We start from the raw sequence: 15367 nt of genomic DNA, 5'->3' as shown, positions 1-15367 counted from the left end.
ACAATAGCTTTGGAACAGAGCCTAGAGGTTTTTTATGTGATTTATTACCTCCTCAGTGGTGATTTCAAATAATTTTATGCTTTCTGTGTTCTCTGCTGCTAAAGGGTTTGGTGGAAAAGCCATTTTGAGCCTACGCTTCCCGTCTGAGAACTCTAGCTACTTTTCTGCACCATACAGCCATGTGGAAGTGAAAATATATGATCATTGTATGTTGGTTTCATACTTCCTTGTGTGTAGAATTCCATTAGGGAGGGCTGTTCTGCTCTTCAGTTAGTAGAAAGCAGCTATATGGGAACCAAGAATCTGATTTCTCCATGCCACTAAAATAACTTTCATTCTTATTCATGCACTTTACTTTTATGTAAAATTTTGGCATGACTTTCACTTTCTGTGCTGTGGTAGACTATGGATTTGTCGCACAGGTCCCCTGCTGCGGTTGCTGCTAGCACTGCACAGTGAAAGATGCAGAATATTTTCTTATGTGTCAGGTATTCATCTGGGATCTCTTCGCGTCAGCAAATACTGTTTATGATGTGGAATAGGTTTATTATAAAGAAAAAAACCAACCCTGTGAATAAGTACAATTTGAGCTTTGTTACTTTCTAGTTTCTCTGTTAAAGCTTTTGCCTTTATTTTTAGTGCAGGGTTTTCATAGAAGGTACTTTAGCACTTTTAAGCCAGGGCAGGTTTAGGCTACCGCCAGGGCAGGTTTAGGCTAGACATTAGGAAAAAATTCTTCACCGAAAGGGTTGTCAGGCTCTGGAATGGGCTGCCCAGGGAGGTGGTAAAGTCCTCATCCCTGGAGGTATTTAAAAGAAGGATAGATGAGGTGCTTAGGGCCATGGTTTAGTGGTGGGATGGCAGGGTTAGGTTAATGGTTGGACTTGATGATCTTAAAGGTCTTTTCCAACCAAAGTGATTCCATGATTCTATTCTATGATTCTAAGATATTTAAGGGATTATTTGGTAACTGATAGGCATTCTTTAAGGCACAGTAAACATACTTTATTGACCATGTATCTAGTCTGTTCTACTGTAAGCTTATTTTCTATTTTATTTCTTTTGAAGGATAAATTATACTACTGTGCCAAGTGTCATATGTGAGTATGATTAAATAACACAACCTGTGTCTTAGGTGTTAGATACTCAGACACCTGCAATGTTCTTTTCAAAGGTGGGTGAATACTGCACCTTTTGATAGGTGGAAAACTGAGAATTGCATTGATGGCTCATGATCTATGAGTTGCTTAAATATTAAGCTGGTGGCCAGATGGCTTCAGGTGAGTGACATGAACACCATGAGGCTTTGACAAGTGATAGGGAAGGAGGAAAAGAATGGCAAGTCATTGGATTCTCAAACTACCAGACTGTCTGCCCACTTCACACTGTGTTGACTCCTGCAATGTATGAAGGGCAACTCATCTTGACTGCCCTTTGAAGGCAGAATCAGGGTAATGGAGATACGGGTTTGACTGACTTCTTTCTTGATAGGGTTATTGTTTGTAAGTTGTAGCTTAACACGGCTTGTAATGAATTAAAATCTTTTCCTATTTTACCTAATTCTCAGGGTCTCGACAATGTTCATAAACAGAGAGTTGCTGAAGTGCTGAATGACCCTGAGAGCATAGAAAAAAGGCGAAGCCGAGAAAGCCTCAATGTTGATGTGGTAAAGTACGAGAGTGGTCCTGATGGAGGCGAGGAAGTGAGTATGAGCGTAGAATGGAATGGGGTAAGTACAGTACACAGTTTAAGAAAATAGCCTAGATAAATTATCACCATAACAAATAGGGTTGTCCATTCACCAGCTGATAGTGTTTTCAGTAGTTTCTTGGTTGATCTACTTTGGATTTTGTAACTTTTCAGAGTCAATTAAGAAACTAAGAGTAACATTTTGTTTTTTGTAACACCATGTGAAAAAATTGTAATATTTTAAAATTTTAAAATATCCTTTCTGTTGTTGTCCTGACCGGTGAAACTTCAAGAATCCCAAGCAGTTGTATTTAAGTTGTTTAATGCTGATTGAGTGTCCTGGACATGGTCTGGTGTACAATTGCTTGTCAGTGGTTTCTTTTTACTGTTAGAAGTATTCTGGCAATTAACTTACTTTTGCTTTTGTCCTTTTGATGCCATATTTGTCCGTATGTTAAATGTTTCTTTGAAAATGTTACATCTGTTGGAACCACAAAGCGCATTTGCTATGGAGATGTGTTAGGTGTTAGGAGTGTTAGAGTAAATTACAGTGATCAGTCATACACTAAAATATTTCCAATCTGTTCCTTACCCAACTTGTTAGAGGAAAGAATGTAACTTTTAAAGCTGCTGTGCAATCTGTTTTAAGAGGCAGTGCCATCACATAACAATGTGATAGTAACTACATATTTCTTAAGTGAAATATTAATATCGCTTTCCTGTATTAGAAGTTGACTGGAGTCAGGGCTTGTTCCTATTTGTTTCCCATATATTGGCTTCACTGTGTAATGCTGGTTGTCATAAAGTAAGAAAAAAAATATATATGATGTCATTACATATGCATTTTTTGAACCATTGTTTTCCTTTCTTTGAAAGACAGTAGAGGCTTTCAGTTATTGATCTGGCTTATGTAGTTGTTTGCTTCTGTCACCAGCTTTCCCATGCTTTATCCCATTGCTGGCGATGGGATATGTATTGCACTGTTAATTAACTCCCAGCTGCAGTCCTGATGAAAATACTCTGTTAGATTATAAAAGTGGTGTTGCCTGCTTTTGCTGTATGGGAGGGGAAGTAGCCTACTTTGCAATATTGAGTGTTCTGAAGTTTCATTTCTTTTACAATAGCTATCTTTTTTTTTATTCTCTTTTTTTAGCCATGTGAGACTAAGTTTAGCATTCCAAAGAAACCTTGATAAAACAGATACTGCTTTAGTCTTAAAGGAGCATGTTCTTTCCATCTGTGCTTTTGTCTCTTTATTATTATTTCTTGGCATTGGTGTTCTCAGTGCCAAGACAGTCAATCAGCATCTGTTGTGAATAATACCGCATCATTAATAAAGCCAAAGTAAGGTTGGATAACTCTTTTTAATTCTCATTTTGCCCATTCAGCGTTAGAACTGTGTACTGTACTCCTCCCTTAATTTTCACTGTACTTTGCATGACTATATGTTCTAAATGGATTAAACTTTCTTCTGTTATTGACCTTAATTAAGCAAGCATGCAGGTTTTGGATTGAAAAGGCCTTCTGGAAAAGCAATAGACAGTATTTCTAGGTCAATATTTGAATCAAACTCAGTGATAAAATTTGTTGATCTGAAAAATTAAATTTTGACCTGTCAAGGCAAACTTTTCATTTTTAGTGTGCTGAAGTGGCATTGCGTTATTCTCATCTTCATTGTTTCTTTTTTCCCCCCCTCTTAAGAAAAGGTATTTTGCGTTACATCTTTTTACATAAAGTGGGCAACTCTCTCTCCCTCTACCCTGCTTGTGTTTCTATCTCAGTGCTATCCTTCCCTCTACTTTATATTGTGTAGGTGTTTTTACCCTCATGTGTTCCCTCCAGACAAAATACTCTGATTCATAAAGTATAGTAGAATTTTTTTATCAGACAGGAACTTCTGTGTACAGAGCCTGAGGAGAGCCCTGCCTTTTCCCTTGAAATTCTTCTGAAGTGGTCAATCTGACTCACGTTCTTGTCTGTCAGAGAATAGGTGGTGTGTATAAAGCAACAAATGTCAAGAAAAAAATTCTGTTGGAAGATTTATTGTAATTAAGTGACTTCCATGTGGAATGTAATCACTATTAAGTATTGTATGCTTTGATGTAATATTTTACACGCGTTCCTACAAAAAGAACTGAGATATCTATTGGAAGTAAATCTGTCATTAACTATTAAAATTAACATGCTGAGAGAGGTTGCATAGTGCATGTTTACATGTTTCATATAAGGTCTGTCCCTTAAAGTTAACCAAAGATACTTGAGAATGCAAAGCAATACTTCGTCTTTAAGACGAAGGTAGAAATACCAAATTTTTTATCCCTTACTATGTATATTGGAAATGACAGTCGTGTATATTAGAAATGAAAGTGCGTGTCTGTAGCTGACATTTTTATAAATTGATCTTACAGCTAGCTGGAGGATAGATAAATTAAACGCTAACATGCCACGAAGATTTTTAAGGCAACGTTTTTAGTGTGAGGAAGTATCTTTCATTATTCTAAACCGTATGCTTCAAAAAGACAAGCTTTTGGGCACATCAGCCCGCTTTCAGGTGTGAAATGAAAGCCATAAATTTCACTACCATAGACTAGCTGGTGAGAGTGGCTCCTGTTTAACAAGAAGTGTCAAGCAGTCAGAGCAGCATTGCAGCAGACAGCTACAAAGTACAGGAGATGATGATGGTGGGGAGGTGTAAGTAAAGGTAATAAGGTGATTTTCTGGCATAAAAATTGGCAATTAGCCTTTTATATGGCAAAGATTATCTCTGATTTTTTGTTTACACTGGATTTAGGAATCTCTTTTTTTTATCCTAAGCTTGTGTTTTAAGGTGTTTTGTTAATCATGCAGTCAGTGTTTAACCTGGAAGTTCAGTGTTTTTATTTCAGATTTGAAGTACCCAAAAGCTTGTCTGCTTATTCCTAATGTGTTTGTTCATTGGATCACTATCGCTACTATAGCATCGCTGGTTTAAGACCATAGGAATAATTAGCCTCTTCACTGATCTAATACTTCTGAGTGGAATTTAGACGTCAACTTATTCATTTCTGCAAAGCTGAAGTCTGATTTTTGAAAGTGTGAACAATATATGCAATTTAGTTTGAAACATAAAGACTAGGTTAGGTTTTGATCTTCTAATCACTTGGTAGCAAGGCATTTTGCCATTTGCAGGAATAATTTTAATTACTGTTCATTCTAGTTGCTATAAGTGAAGGGTCTCAAAACCGTTGTCTTCAGTAACAGTTTCTGTACTTAAGGCCGAGAATGGAAAGCGTGTAAATTGAACCACAGCTTATATTTGAAGGTGGATTCTTTCAGCTGCTTCACTGCGTTAGGGAAAGTACAGAAGTTTCCTTGGATAGTACATATACACGCAGATATGTTCTAAAAAAAAAAATACTTGTGAGGTCAGTTGGATTCCAATTCCTTAAAGGAATGAACAGAATTTTGTCTGGAGGTTAGGGGAAGACCTCTTTCTTCTTGCAGTTCTGTTTTGAGGAAATTCCCTGACAGAAGTTAAAGCTGAAATGAATGCACCTTGCTCTGTTCCTTTTTTTTTTCCCCCCTTATTTTTATTTTTATGTTAATGTCAGCTGAAAAAACCCCTGCAATTCCTTCCTTTGTTTACCAAATGCAGTTCTAAAGCTCTCCTTTCTTAAAGGTGTTTTGTATCTTATATAAATGCTAACTTAATGCACAGCATTGTTCAGGCTTGTTTGTAAGTCACATATTGGTGATATAGGTGAAACTGGGTAAAGATGTACGTTCTGGTAATTGCACGGGCCTGCGCTTTGTACTGAAGGGCAGTCCAAATACTTACTCCGGAAAAAATTGTTTTGAATGTGACCTAGAAATACTGTAAACATAACTGTTCAAAATTGAAAACTGTTGAATTTTTCCCAACAGTTTCATTCAGTTTTTCTCTCTCCATTTCTGACAGGCCTAGATGCCTTTTGTGATTCTTATACTGTCTCCTGCATGACGGGCGTGCACCATCTTCAAGCTTTAACTTCTCTCTTCAGTACTGACTGCTGTGTTTTAGCAAACCCCTTAAGATTCTTGTCAGAGCTACACTTCCCTGTAAACTGGCCATTCCTTCAGTGCTGGTGTCTTTTTTTGGTTTTTCTATTTCTGTACATGTGTAGCTTTGCCAGATATGTATCTAGTCATACAAAATGTTATTACAACCATTTGCTGTGTAATACATTAGTAAAAAAAAAAAAAAAAGTAACAATGAACTCTATAAGTAGCTGTTCACTATGGAAAAAAGGTAGTTAAAAGTATCACACAAGGTATTATTGAAATGGCATGATGGTGATCCTTACAAGAGAAAAACAAAACAAACCCCGTAACAGTAAGGCATGTTCTCCAAGTGCTTTAAAATGTATTTAGAGACCTATTACATGGTTAACATCAATATGGAACTCTGGATGTCTTCACTTACGATTATTCTAAAGTAGCATTGCTGTTTAGTCTTTATGTGAGATTTTGGCAATTATGCTTTTCTCTACTAATCTTGGTGTTCAGTGATTTGTGTATTTGTCTTTCTAACTTCTAATAAACTCACTCCAACTCAGGTGTCTGTCTTTGTCTGCTTAGTAGGACTTTACTTTCTTCTTTTACAATTCTTCTTTCATAATCACGTAGGATTTCTATGAAGTAGGAAGTGGTCACTTCTAATCTTACTAAACTTTTGGGTTTGGGTTTTACTTTTTAAAGTAAAATGTTTAAAAATAGGATTCCAGTCAGCTGGAAGTTTCTTTGGATCAGCACAGCAGTGTAAAACATGAATGCAATGTATGGAAAATTAACTTCATGTTTTACATTTTCTTTGGTGAAAGTTCAGCTGAAGCATAGGAATTTACCCATACATGTTTCTGATCAGAAATAATTTTGTTTAAGGATTTCAGGATTAAATAAACATGTTTGCAAGTAATGTCACTGTTTAGAAAAAATAAAAGTTTTTTTTCTTAGACTCTGATGGAATGCTTTTGCTTGGGGCTTGTATTCTGTTAACCACAGTGTGCTCATATGAAATGGTAACGTGGTGGTGGTGAATTGTTTGACTACTGTGGTGGGGTTTTATTCATTATTATAATTACGGCTTGAGCATGTCTTCACATACTGGAAACTTTTGCTACAGTTTGGAAGGAACCTTTTTGGTTTGGTAAAGTTGTACCTATATGATATTCTGTGTTTAGGTAATTGTACCAAGTATATCAATAGCAATGTAAAAAAAAAAAAAAATTCATCAATGACATGTTTTTGAGCCAGGTTTCGGGGAGGGCGACAAACTCTTGCACTTTCACATTTGTTCAATTTTTTTCAGGATGGCACTGGATCTTTAAAACGCAGTGGTTCCTTTAGCAAACTTCGCGCTTCCATTAGACGCAGCAGTGAGAAGCTGGTTAGAAAGCTGAAGGGAGGAAGTTCACGAGACAGTGAACCAAAGAATCCAGGGTAATTATCTATTCTTAGCTGTGCTGGTGTGCCCTCGTTCTGTGCCCCGCTGTAGTCTAGCGCAGTACCTAGGGCAGTGTTTTCTTCTCTGCTTAGCTGACTGCATATTGTATAGATTCATACCTTTAAAAAAAAAAAAAGGAAATAATTTCTTAAACTTACAATGAAAATTCTCTAACATCTGAGGAATTACATTTGCTTGTAAGAGTTAACTGAGTTAACTCCCATTTTTAAGTGTTTTTTCCCTTTTTACTGCTTTAGCCACTTGAAGAATAGAAAAGCCTCATAGAATTATTGATAAGTGTTAGTTACCTGCAAAATCCTCCTTTTCACATGGCAGTGAAGAATAATAAATGCTACTGATTTTCGCAATAAAAGCTTGAATACAGTAAACCCACAACTAACATTCTTGGTATAGCTTAATATCTTGATATATTCTCGATGAAGCTTTATATATTGCTGTGGGTATAAAGAGAGTTACTGCCTTGAGCCCTTCTCAGTTTCTTTCTTTGGAAAACCCAGATTTCAGAGAGCAGAGGAAAATGTTGAAAAACTCAAACCTAGTTGTGCATCTCATTAACATTTTGGCCTCAGTGAAGTCAGTGGTAAAAATTCAAATTTTAATTAATCTGACTTCTCTCTCTTTCCTATTTACCATATGATTATGGATTTGGATGTATGTAATATTTCTAATAAATGCATAAAATCATGCATCACGTGTTGGCTGCTGCAAGGAAGTTGAAATGTTAAAATGTACTACTCTCTTTTCGTCATAGCACTCATGGGTGGTCCCCCTCACCCCTGACATAATTGCCATCAGTTTTGCGGGGTTTTTTCCCCTTGCTGTGGAAAACTGGAACTCATTTAGTTGACAGGAAGCTGTACGACAATGTGAATTTGAATTTAGGCTTGAAAACAGTTAAATTGGAGAACTTAAATTGGATTAACTGCTGATGGAGCAACTGGATCTATGACTAATGAGGATACCTGAGACAGTGATCTGGAGGCAGGGTCTAAATGTGTAAGTGTTCCGATGAAGTTCTGCATTACTGTTTTTATGTGGCAGTAAAACATTGTGTACAGCTCCAATCCACATAGAATTCTCTTCCTCGCATATCTGTGTCAAATTCAGCCTGATCTGATTTTTAGAATGTCAATTAAAATTTCATTCTCAGCTGCCAGAGACTTGATGTTGAAGGCACTGAATCAAATTCAAGGTCAAAAATCCCTTTGCGTTTATTGATACATCATTAAGAACTGCCTCTGAGATGATAGATTGGGAATAAACTGAAAAACATGTAATTAGAAGAAGGAAAAATGTAAACGTAAAATGCTTTAGTATGATAGATTGGGAATAAACTGAAAAACATGTAAACGTAAAATGCTTTAGGGAGAACAACCAAATGCAAGCCAAAATTGAATACAAGGGATTTAATTCTTTGTCTTTAGTGTTAGCATTTTATATGTTTCTGTTCAGTTCTGTCTGGAGTTCATACATCGTAGTTCAGGTATATTCTTGTAAGAACAGATGCACATATTCATAGCTAATTTTGCATTTTCTCCTCATTTTTGTGAGACATGGAAAGGTTTTCAGCTTCTTAAAAGCTTTAAGAGTTTTACTCCTTGTTCTCTGCAGTAAATAGAGCTAACTTTCTCTGCAGGTAAAGTAACTCCGTGATTATAGGTGTAGAAAATTATGCTTACATAGAACTGAAGACATTTGGCTTTGTAGTGTCCTGTGAGAACTCCTCTACCTTTTTATTGCCTGCACTTCAGTAGTGTTATTCAACCAACATGGAAGTAACCTACCCACATTAATTTAACTAAATTGTGGGGTCTGTATCGCCAGATAAGATTTCCTCAAGTAAAGACATTAATGTGAAACAGATTTGAAAACAAAGCAATATCTTTCTTGCTTTCCCTTTCTGATGAAATACTGTTGTTTTTTTAAATGTCGCTGTGGTTGTCAAAGAATAATCTATTCTTATGCTCGCAATAAGTGCATTGCATTCACAGGCTTGTTCTGCAGATATGCACGTTGAGTGTGTAAGACAATGAATACTATAATTTCTGTTCTGTAAGATACAGGCATTTTTTAATCCTAATTTATATTTGCATTTGTTATTAAAACCAGCTAAGATTCCTGGTATTAAACACCAGCTTTATAGTTCATATTGATACTCCAAGAAGTAATTTTGATTTCATTTTCTGAAGAAACTTTAGTAAATAGTGATTTTTTTTTTCTGCTTCTTAGCTTAATAGAAGGGATATTCAGTTTTTATTATGCAAACCTTGGGGTTTTTAGTGTGTTTGATAGCTGAATATTACAATACTGATGTAATATACCTAGAAGTCATTTTTGCTATCAAGTCAGCCGCTCTAGGTAGACCTATGTGCCTCCCTCCTTACTGGTACACCTCTGCCTTCCCTGCCCGTGCCTCTGTGAAGACTTTATTTTGAATTTGATTTACCCCCATTGGTTATACTGTGCTTCTGTAAATAGTAATGGACAGTGCTGGTATGATTCAGAATGAGAAATACTGACATAGAAGTACATTAATATCCCAGCATGAAAGACAGACTTAGTTTTCATGTTCCTGCTTGATATAGAAGGTTGAAGAGAATGAAGTGGAAAACTCATCAGGGAAATTGTTTCCTTAAAATCACGCAAAAGCCTTTTTGACAAAGAACAGATCTCTTAGGAACTGTTCTTTGAAACAGAAAATGCCTGAAGCATGGTATCACTTCTTCCTTTCTTTATCATATTTCAGAATTCAGTTCTGCAGTAATTTGACTTTGCTAGCGTTAGGTTTGATTTTTCTCTTTTACAGTTTTGATCATACAGCAGAAGAGTTAAGATTTGTAATCTAAAAGGAAGGGTGGGGAGGGGGAGCTTTCATTATTGCTATCACTTATTCACCAGAAAAACAACTGCATGCTATTTGTGCAATCATGTTTCTAACACGGAGGGAATGAAAAGTGCATTTACTAAAGTTCCTTAGTATGTTGATTTAAAAACAAAACAAAACAAACACCCCCACAAACAAACTAGTATCTCATATGTGATTAAAAAGTTTGGTTTTTTTTTTAATTGGCACTTCAGCGAGAACCTAAAAATAGTTGTGTAAATTTTTACTGGTGGATTTTGTTTCCCTGGAATATTTTCCATAAACCTTAATGGTCTTTTTGAGAATTTTCTGCAATGTTTTGTTTGTGTTTTTCAGATTAACTTACTTTGACTTCCATACATAACCTCTGTTGTACATGTTTCCTTGAATAAATGAGAGGTGTATACCATGCATGAGTCCTTGCTTTGTTGTTGCTAACACTCATGTCAAATATTTTTAATTGTGTGCATTCTAGCTTGTGGAACGTGCAAATTTAATGGTAGGAAAAGCCAGTAAGCCAGTGTTACGTGGCAGCTGTTGCCTGTGTCTGTTAGCGTTTTGGTTCATTATTCTGCTAAGCTTTTGCTTTATAAGAGCATTTAAAACTTGTGCTTGACTCTGACTGTTAGTAGTCTTGCTTCAGTAGAAAGAAAAACCGGTTAATATCTAATGTGATCTGTATGGATAAACCTTTCCATGTTACTGGAAGGCATTGGGAACTCGCATCAGCCAGGTGTTTCTAAAGCTGTAGGTAGCGTTGCAGGATTAGGGCCTGGTGTTGTGAATAGTTCATCAAATATGTGTTCAAAGTACTCATTTAGTTTTGAAATTATTAAAGAGGAAAAAAAATAGTGAAAAATCAAGGCACGCCTAGTACATTCTGAGTAACGTACAGACACTGCGATAAAGGACATCAGATGTTCCTGTTGTCGCTGTGATGATAGGAAGCCTAAGGCTCATCTTTGGTGTCATTATACACACTTTAAAATATTTTTGTTAAATTTTGTATATGTTTGAGAAATGCAGATAAATTATTAACCCTCCTCTCAAACACCGGTAGGTGTTATGGTTAATGCAGTGATATTTTGACTGTCAGTGGCTCCTGTGTAGGTGATTAATTTTTTTTTCCTCCTCTGTTGCTTTCCATACAGTATTCCAGGGTGGTTGTTACCCCTGCTCAGAGCATTGCGAAGCCGAAAGCATAACCAAAGTTAATAGCAGCAACCGTCTTATTTCCCTTTGCTTTGAAATGTTTAAAAGATTTTACAATGCCTTTTGAAATAGGTTCTGGAACCTTACCTAGATGAGGCAGAAAGTACTAAACTAATGTTTGTTGTAGCTTTTCCAAGTTAAATGCTGCCGATGCGACAAAGTTACTCATGTTTCACATTTCTTTCCTAAACTGTCTGAATGGTTTCATGCTTTTGTGAGAAGCTGCATAAAATTGAAACTGGAAATCAGCTAATTAAAAATCAATGCTAAGTCAGTGTATTAATTTGATATGCTTTAAAAATCAAGATTTTTGAGTTGAAATTAAATCAGTTGCCTGAAATGTTTAAGCTCTGAGGAGCTTGTAATTTTGGGGGTTTTATATGTAATTTAGAACCGAATATAAACATATTCTAAGTTATGTAGTTCTCTTAAAGGGTATCCCTCAGATCAGTTTTGGGGCGTTGTTCAAACTGCCTTAACTGTGCATTGCTCGTTGTTATACTTGTGTTTTTAGAGCCGTTAGTTTTCAGCTATTCTGATGGGTTTATCCTTGCATGTTCACTGTCCTGGTTGCAGCATGAAGCGTGCCAGTTCTCTGAATGTTCTTAACATGGGTGGCAAGGCTACTGAAGATCATTTTCAAGTAAGAAGCCCTACAATACTCTTACAAAAATAGCTATCATTAGTAGGGTTTGGGATAAAAAGAGCATGATAAATAATAAACCAACAAACTCCTAGGGAGTGGTAAGATCCTACCTCAGTAAGATGTTTAGAGCATATGCATAAGGCATCGTTCCGTAACACTTTTGTGGATTATTCTTAATTTTAAGCAAGGGCTTAAGTCCGACCAGTAGAGAGCATTGGCTTTTAGGTTACCAAGCAATCTCTGGCTTTGGACCTTCTAATGATTAGTGGATATGAAACTTCTAGATTCTTATGTTCTTGTAAATGCCTAATAAAGAAACAAGAACTTCTAAACCTCAGTTACTAAGTATTTTTTACTTCAGCCCCTTTATTGCAGAGGGCCCAATCATCTTAATTGCTGCACATTATCAGATTCCCTTAAACGTGACCTCGGTTGTTCCTGAGGTTGTACAGGAGCAGTCTCTAAAAGGTTGTCTGATCTATGTTACCCTTCTGCTACATAAAGCCTTATTTTGCTTACCTGTATACGGTGTGCCCAATTGCTACTTCCCATTTCCTGTTTTTACCTAATAAGTCACTGTTTCTTCTGTTGTCAAATAAGCTAGCGATGTTCTGCATTCTAAACACCGTTGTGCATTTTACTAACACCGTAACTGCAACTAATTTTAGGAAGATAAACTTGCCGCTGTACTAACAAAACTGTACGTGAGGATCTTCATCGCTGTTTGTCCTCCAGTAGCAGGAAAGCCCAAACTGTATGGCTCTCATTTTACTGTTCGGGCCATAAAGGTGTCTTAACTATGTTACCTCTAATGAACGTACTGCAGAGCCTTCTGTGGTGTGGAATGTATGCAAAACTTTGCTTAGGGTGAGCTTCAGCCAAAAAAGAAGTCCAGGGTGAGGCATAATTCTTTGCAGCAACAGTGCCAAGGTCTCAAAATGTCACGCCCGAGGCTCCCCTAAAATGGATCCTTAGTATAGAATTGATGTGACTTCCAGAAGAGTAATTTATTGTTTGTGCGTACACTGCGATATTAAAATTAGTTCTTGCTTCTTGTGAACTTTCCTTGTTCACCCAATGTAGACGCTCACAGCAATTCCCATAGGTGGGCTCTTGCATTTCTGGTAAGGCTGGGGTCAGGATCGTAAAGGGTGTGCGTACGTACCAATACAGACTTTCAGTTTTGCTAGTTGAAAGTTGGGGAAAAAGATGTTTATTAGAATAGGGGAGAGTGTCCCTACCCAACATGAAGGTGGCCAGTTCTCCCTAGATCCTTATATTTGTTTGTTCCTGTTCGTTAAAACTAGGCATTTTGTTTATTTGCTTGAACTGTCTGGACATCTGCTTAATTTGTTTGTTTGTTTTTTTCCCCCTTCACACAGGAACGAAATAATTGTCTGACAGACTCGAGAGCTCTGAGTGTCAGTCATACTGACTTGGCGCATTGAGATTCTTGGACAGAAGCTAGCTAATATTCCTTGGTGAATAAAGAAGCACTGAGACCTTCAAAGCTTTGGTTCCTCATCGTTATGTATAGGAACACTTAGTTTGTAGATTTTGTTGGGTTTTTTCCAATGGACTGCTGTTTTTACTTTTCTAAATAGGAATGATTTTAAATACAGCATTAGTGGGTATTTTCTCCTAAAGGAAAACTATATAGATACATATTGCTCATTGCACTGCTCCCATTCATGCTACTCACGTTGATTTCTTTAATAGATCTGAATATTACAGCAGCCAAAAAAAAGGTAAAAATACAAACATATTTGAAAGCATACCAAAACGCAAAGGTGTTTGAAAATGCAGGCAAAATTAAATGTGTAGCAGTAAATATACACAGTGCTGGAATGAGAAAAGGATAGATTTATGTGCATTACTGTATAAATGCAAACGGAGCATACTGTATTGGTGGGGCTTTCCTTTGCACCACGGGTTATTGTAACGTTAGAAACCTTAGCTGGCAAACCAGCACTTGGACACGGCTTACTTAACCACTAGATTGAGCTATTAAATTTTAGAGAGGAGATGGTTGGGGTTCCATGGCACATAGATAGCATGGCTAGCGATACCTGTGACCATCACTTGGAATCTTGTTGATAGGAGTCCTAGGGCACAATAATCAATGGAGATAGGATGGTTCGTGTTGATCGGGAGAAACGGAAAATGTTTTGACCTTTACTTTGTATGGTTGACGAATGCTGAAGTTTCGGACTGCAACTGTCCCAGAGCGGCTGCTGGTGCTCTTGGGGAAACATCAAGCCTCAGGTTGACTTTCTTGCTTGTCCACTGGAATTCACAATCCCATTCTCTGTTTGCTGAAAGTGCTCCAACATTTCCTTAACGCCGATCCCAAATCCTGCCGTTCTCCGCAACAGCTGATGGCAGCAGAAGCAGGCAGCTGCATGCTGGGCTGTTACACCGTGGAGCAGCTGCTGTGCAAAGGACCACTCGGATCCGAAGGGCCCCAGTGGAAGCACCAGACGGCCGATAAGTGGCAAGCAACTCGTTTGACCACGCATCCATGTTAAATCTACTTACGGTCAATACAAATGCTGTCTGCATACGGGACTGCTGCTGGAACTGAGTATGTATGGTTTAAGTATTTTACAGACACTAGCATTTCCTCTTGCTTTTCTGTAAAGCTTGTAATTTTGTTCATCTTTTGTAAAAATTCTTATTCATGTGAAGTTGGATGAGAAAGTAAAATAACCAACTGGTGTGCGTACAGATGTATTTGCGGTCATAGTTGGAAAACGTCGAACGAAACTAACTTTGGGAAAAGCTGGAATATTCACTCAAGGTTGGCACCAACCTGAAGGAGGCAAAACACAGGGACATGAGCAAGTTTCAGTATTTGAACAGGCTGTGAAGAGCCATTCGTACTTCGTAGAAGTATTTGACTGGCTTTGCATCTGGTTTTACGTTGTGTTACGATACCTGATGCAAAAAGTTGTATGTGTAATGCACTTGACTGTGTTTACCAGGAGGTACCTTATTAGCATCTCTTCAAAGAATGCTGCGTGTGGTATACCTGCTATAAGGACAGTTTGGAAATGGTGGGATATGATGCTGCTAATGTGTAGAAGTTTTAGCACAGCGTAGTGCAATTCATTAATGAACTTGAGCAAGAGCGAGTTGTTGCTCAGTTATCTTAACAATATATACTCATATAATGTAGACTTTTGAGTTTTAATCTTTTAATAAGAGCTTTTTATATAAAAATATACATAATATATATACTCATTTTTTCCCCTGAAGCAAAACACATGATGTGCACCCATTGCTGGACTCTGTTCTCTGCAGAAAACCAGACTGAGCGAGCTTTGCACAAAGAACTGTACCTGGGGTCGCTGCCGCCGGGCAGGCCGGGGAGGTGGCTGGAGAACCCGTCCGCGGCAGCGCCCGTGCGGCGCTCCCACTACAAACACCCCTTGCTGTCAGCCTGCTGGCCCCGCGACGCTACCGCTGTAGGGGG

General features: G+C 37.5%; 1 protein-coding gene across 1 annotated transcript; it reads left to right on the top strand.

Annotated features, from left to right (window-relative positions):
- Positions 1 to 1567: 1567 nt before the first annotated feature.
- On the top strand, positions 1568 to 15332 carry LOC104130013 (kinesin light chain 2-like; the record flags this gene model as incomplete). The annotated part of the gene is made up of 4 exons (XM_009643004.2): positions 1568 to 1729; positions 7016 to 7146; positions 11823 to 11889; positions 13275 to 15332. Coding segments are annotated over 4 exons (426 nt in total), but the record flags the coding sequence as incomplete, so codon positions are not given.
- Between the last annotated feature and the right edge of the window lie 35 nt (positions 15333 to 15367).

This window comes from Egretta garzetta, unplaced genomic scaffold (assembly GCF_000687185.1).
Source record: "Egretta garzetta isolate BGI_Z169 unplaced genomic scaffold, ASM68718v1 scaffold1007, whole genome shotgun sequence".
NCBI lineage: Eukaryota > Metazoa > Chordata > Aves > Pelecaniformes > Ardeidae > Egretta > Egretta garzetta.
The sequence above is the reverse complement of the archived record's forward strand: the minus strand, read 5'-3'. Positions and strand labels throughout refer to the sequence as shown.